At 41.7% G+C, this 5,718-nt stretch overlaps 1 protein-coding gene across 1 annotated transcript; it reads right to left on the reverse strand.

Annotated features, from left to right (window-relative positions):
* Positions 1-270: 270 nt before the first annotated feature.
* On the reverse strand, positions 271-4,617 carry paqr9 (progestin and adipoQ receptor family member 9). The gene is made up of 2 exons (XM_084712974.1): positions 1,876-4,617; positions 271-1,715 (listed from the first exon to the last, which is right to left on the reverse strand). Exon 1 carries the CDS (start codon positions 3,401-3,403, stop codon positions 2,252-2,254), a length of 1,152 nt encoding a protein of 383 aa, XP_084569100.1. The 5' UTR covers positions 3,404-4,617; the 3' UTR covers positions 271-1,715; positions 1,876-2,251.
* Between the last annotated feature and the right edge of the window lie 1,101 nt (positions 4,618-5,718).

Consider the following 5,718-nt stretch of genomic DNA (forward strand, 5'->3'; position numbering starts at 1 on the left):
CAGTAGTAGCAGTAGCTGTAGCATTAACAGGTTAGCTAGTGAAATGGATTTCTGTCTAGCTAACATTAGTGGGTGGTCCAACCCATAATGTTAAATGTTTCGATGATGAACCCTTGGATAATGATAGCATTTTATTGTAATGTTTGTGCACCACACATGGTAGTATATATTCTGTATTTTAAAACGTATTGTAACATAATAATCATGCTATTAATTAATTTTTACTTAATGTATCATGTAATAGGATGACATAATCTGGTTGCAAAAAAAGATGTAATCAGATTACAGATACATTTAGTAAAAATTGGGTTACTGGTAGGATTACAATCTTTAAGTCCTTCAGTGCTTGGGCCCTAAATAAAAAACAATATACTGCCATGCACAGTGCACACAGGTGCCAATTCATTATCATGGCCTCTAGTTAAAAAATGCTTCACTGGGTGGAAATTTCACCACTTTGTCTTTACAATCAATCAATCAATAATCAAGAAATTGCACACAACAAAGGAAAAAACACCTGGACAAATGAATAAACCTATAAGTAAAAGTTATCTGATTCAGCTTCTTAAATGTGAATATTTTCTGGTTTCTTTTCTCCTCTCTGACAGTAAATTGAATATTTTTGAATTGTGGACAAAATAAGACATTTGAGGACATCGTCTTGAGTGTAGATGAACATTTTTCACTATTTTCTGACATTTCATGGACCAAAGAACTAATCGATTAATTGTAAAAAATAATGATGAAAATAATTGTTGGCTATGGCTCTAAAAACACTATATTACACACTTCATTGCTTAAATATCGTGATACTTGGATTACGTCACTGGTTACACTTTTTAACAGGTTATAAGTATCTGTATTGGAATACATTTTAAATTAACCCTTCCAACCCTGCATTTTTGTATTTTGATCTGTAACTGTCATGTAATACAGTACCTTTGTTGTATCCAAATTCCGTAATCCCATTATCCGTTACTCCCCAAGCCTGCCTCTGGGTTTTACAAGGATTGCCATTTTTATTATTATTGAAACGGTGACTCCAGTCTGTGACTCTGACTGATAATACATGAAATGTACAAACCGTTAATTGAACAACTAACCTGATCTACCGGTCAAGTGCAAATCTACCCAGGAAGGTCCTGATGATGTAGTACAACTACGATATTGCCATTATTTCAACTATCACTTGTCTCAGCAAACTATGGCTTTTGCTCTGAGAGGTTGCCGTACATCACATGATGTGAAAAGCCTCTGGTTTCATCGTCCTCATATTCACAATGCAGGCCTCAGATTCTTTTTTTTTAATTATCGAACCTTACTTACAGTAAAAAGATATGTATCTACAGAGTGTGTACACCACATTTCATCTGAACTCGAGCACTTTAAGCAGTGTGAACATGATCTATGAGGAAGTGGTTTTCTGTGTAATGAAACTCACACATACAGCAGATGTATTCACTGCACTATGAATACATTTCACATCTGAACAACCCAACGCAACACGTCAGCAGGACATTATATGCTTCAGAGATGTAACACGTCCGTTGAGGTTAAAGAGCGAGGATGGCTTCTTAATGACAGGGTGAGTTCAACCAGCCCCCCTGAAAGTGCTTCAGTGTACCACTGATACGAGCTCTCAGCTATTTCTGCTGCGTCGTCAAGGCCACCACACTTCCTGCTGCAAGGGTCACTTGAAATGAGAGGAAATGAGACTATGTAAAGAGGAAGAGGAGGTGTGGTTAGTACACCGGATCCGAAACAATGGGTTTGACTGAAACCGCAGCAGAGAAATTTTGAGAGGGGAAGAGGAAGTGCAACAGAAGGAACTTCTCGACAACAGGTATGGTCACACTGACATTTAAGCCACATTACCTAAATGTTATATGGAACGTGTTCTCCTGGGTACCAACACCTTTTCTGCGTCCTCAAGTGATCAGTCCCTAGAGGTAGTTATTATCGCCAGACGTCCTGTTGAAACATGCTGGAGCAGCTCAGGGGACAGAACTGGCAAGGTCTTTCAATATCCACTCAACCAGACAGCCACCCTGTGGTGAGCTCAGAATATAATCCTTTCATCTCTCCATGTCCCCAATTTTCCCCTCTGAAAGCTTGCAAAACGCTCTCAAAGGGGTTGGAACATATGACGGTCTTGAAATGGGAATTGTACTTGTGCGTTTCTCTTAGTGGCATGGCTCTGTGTGCATGTGCAAATCATCCTTCAGTCAGGACGGTGCAAAAAAAGACGTCCTCAGTGACATTTCAGGTGTTTCTTGGGGTGCTCCTTCGCTAGCTGGTCCCTCTGTGGTCCATAGATGCAGTTGGCTCGCCAGGAGAACCACACGATGATGGAGATGATGGTGGTCTGGAGGAGGAGCATCACCCCATAGGTGGAGGCGACGGTAGGCCCGGGCAGGCGGGCAAGGGTGGCAGGGGGGAGCAGCAGGGTCGGGCTGAGAAGGATGGCCCTCACCTCGGCCTTGATCATGTGGAGCTCATCAAGGATGGACAGGAACGTGCAGCAGTGAAACCACTGGTGGCTGTGCCCCCAGATGTCGAAGCGGCCCGGGGCCAGGCGCTCGGGGAACTTACTGATGTTGAAGACAGCCGATACCAACAGCCAGAGGCAGTGCCGGTAGAAGAAAGTAGGGGTGGAGGTGGAAGCAGCGAAGGAGGAGGAGGCGGCAGAGTAAGGCGATCTCGTGAGGAGGCGGTAGAAGACCGGCGTGGAAGAGACAAGGAACGGGAGGAGGAAAACGAGGGTTCGGATGACATATCGGTGTTTCCTCCACCTCTGGCGGGTGTTGCAGCAAGACAGGACGCAAATGATCGCCACAACGCATGCGGACGGAATGTATAGGGTCTCGAAGAACACGCTGAACTCTGGGATTGCATAGGATGACCTTGGATGTTCATGTTTCAAGTCCGTATGGGAGCCATTGTTGCCTCCTGTCTCCACTATCCCTGCCCGAGGGTGGATGTAGTAGTAGTAAGCCAGTGACGACCCAACCGTGTAGGCGCTGATAGTTCCGTAATCCACAAAGAAGCAGACTTCTCTGACAACCAGAGACATTGAGTTGAGCAGGTGGGCCATGCTGCTCGCCATCAGCAGACAGAATACCCCAATGTAGTAGTTCCATAATGGATAGAAGAACGGGGCGTCACCATGCGGTGCACCTTCCCAACCAAACACCTCCACAAAATAGTATGAAAAAATAAAAACTGGAAGGAAGTGCGTCCAGAAGTTGCCTGTTTCATTGGTGGGCCTGAATGCTGACAGTAAACAATCCTTCAAGCTGTAGTTCGGGAAGCGATATCCAGTCAGGATGAAGTTTTCTATGACCCGAGGTGGCACGTCCGTGTGCCTCAGGAGAGGCAACGGTTGACCACAGTTTAGGAGCATGACGGCAACAGCCAAAAAAATAAAATTCTAGAGCTGCAACAATTAGTCGATTAATACGGGTGACCAAAAGAAAACAAGTTGCCAACTGTTTTGATGATCAATTTCAGTCATTTTTCTAGCAAAAACTAGCAAAAACATTTGTTCGTTTCAGCTTCTTAAATTTGAGGATTTGCTGCTTTTCTTAGACATTTATAACAGTAAATCTTTGAGTCTTTGGGTTTTGGACTGTTGACTGGACATTTTTCACAGGTCTTGCAACATTTCAAAGACTAAACAGGATTAATCAATGACAAGAATTGCAGCCCCCAAAAAGTCTCTTTAGGTCTGACTTTTCTTGCAAGCGCTTCACTTTTTATTGCTCAGCTGTGGAGATCACTGCTGATCACAGCATAACTAATGATCCCAAACAGACAATCTCAAGCTCATGAGTAGATAAGGCATCTGCAGGCTCCAGAAGACCTTTCAGCCCCGCTCTTCTTTGGACTTTTGATCCCAGCTCCAGTGCAGCCTCGTGAGCTGTAATCCAAAGAGCAGAACTGGTGTATGGTGTGAGAGAAAATGGCAGTATCCACAAGCCTCAGGCCACCTGCTTGGTTATTATTATTATTTTTTTTCCTTTTGGTTTCCTCCCGTCCCCACAGTCAAAGTCAGCAAAACATCCAGCCCGCAATGCTATTCATGCTTGTTCCCTTATTTTGCATAGGGCTGCATGGATGATCCTCTCCAGACACATGCTCATGTCTTGTTGTGCATAGGTCTGCAGCAGCAAATAAAAATGAAGGTCACTTATTACTGTGTTACAAGGTTGAACAGGACGTCAGTGACAGTCTACTGGATCCATACAGCAGAGATGTCCTGAGGAACGTCCATTAAGCTCTGTCTTATGTAGGTCATGCCGGCGTTGAGCTCTATATCAGGCTACTGCAGCTTTATCCTCCTGTTGTTCCTGCTCCATCAGCCTGTATCCACGGCCGACTTTACATTCATCCAGCTCCCATTCCGTTGCAATGCAGAGCGCTGCGGAGAAGAAAGATTAAATCCCCCGAGACTGAAGAGAAAAACGTTGTCTGAGCCGGTGTCCAGGCCTTTAACGCGAGGTCGCGTTTTAAAAAATCATTTTAACACGCCGGAACTACAGCGTTTATTTCAAAGCTGGTCCGTTATTCTGCAGCCCTGTGAAGCTGCAGCCAGCCGGCATTTCAGCGACACACTGAAGGGGACGGAGACTGTTTGACAGGTAGCGTCAAGTTACACACGATACAATCCAGCGTTTCCGGTTACGAGTTTCAAAATAAGACTCAGGGGTCGTGATGTAACACCACTACGTCAAATTCAAATTTGCTATACTGACGTGGCCGTATGTTCCCCTACAGTATTGAATGCAGTGGTTAAGAACCTCACCATGACAAACAGACGAAGTAACGAAGTGCAGTCAGATTTTGTATGGAAGACCATTTTCGCCATCACGATGATAGAAAATTCTCATTAGAAAATTTAACTTAGTTTCAGAAACTTTCTCAAAATAATGACTTAATCTTTCAAAATAATGAGTAAGTGTTTTTTTTAAATATTGTTTTTTAAATAATGGGTTAGTATCTCAATATAAGGAGACATTTCCTCAAATACTGAATTTGTGTGTCATAATAATGAGTAACATTATCAAAATAATGAATAAATATCCCAAAACAATGATTTAGTATTTAAGTCATTACTTCTGATAAAGTTTCTTATTATTCTGAATTACTAACTCATTATTTGTGAGACACTAATTCATTTATTCTAGAAAGTTTGACATTATAATGACCTACTCATTTTTTATTCTATTTTACTTTATTTGATATTTTTGTCATTTTTGAAAATAATTTAATTTGTAATATGCATAATATAGCTTAATATATAGCAATAGAAATAAACTAACACGTAGTTTGACAGAGATAATTTGATCTGGCATAATCACAATCTGCAAAACTGTAGATTTGTCTAATATACAGTTAGCAGCTGGTGGCTAATGTTACTAAGAAGAATAAAACTACTATTTTGTCATATTTGTGGTAAAATGTTTGAACTGACTTTGCATCCTGAATAATAAGTGTTAATATTTTTTCTCTCTGTTTTGCCTTGCGTTATTTCTTTTCTTACTAATGGAATACAAAGAATTTGAATTATGTCTTAGGGAAAACCAGCAGAACATTTTATAATAGTGTGCTAGTATGTTTTAGTATAGTCTAATGCATGTTGAAGACAGAAAGAAATCCGAACCTTTTATTTTGAAGGCAAATTCACTTGATTTCCGGTCTCGTTCTGGCTAACTGCGT

This window comes from Lutjanus erythropterus, chromosome 23, assembly GCF_056507025.1.
Source record: "Lutjanus erythropterus isolate fLutEry1 chromosome 23, fLutEry1.hap2, whole genome shotgun sequence".
Lineage (NCBI taxonomy): Eukaryota > Metazoa > Chordata > Actinopteri > Lutjaniformes > Lutjanidae > Lutjanus > Lutjanus erythropterus.

Excerpts from the sequence above, each read along its gene's own strand:
- paqr9 (XM_084712974.1), bottom strand. The coding sequence starts at position 3,403 with ATGCTCCTAAACTGTGGTCAACCGTTGCCTCTCCTGAGGCACACGGAC.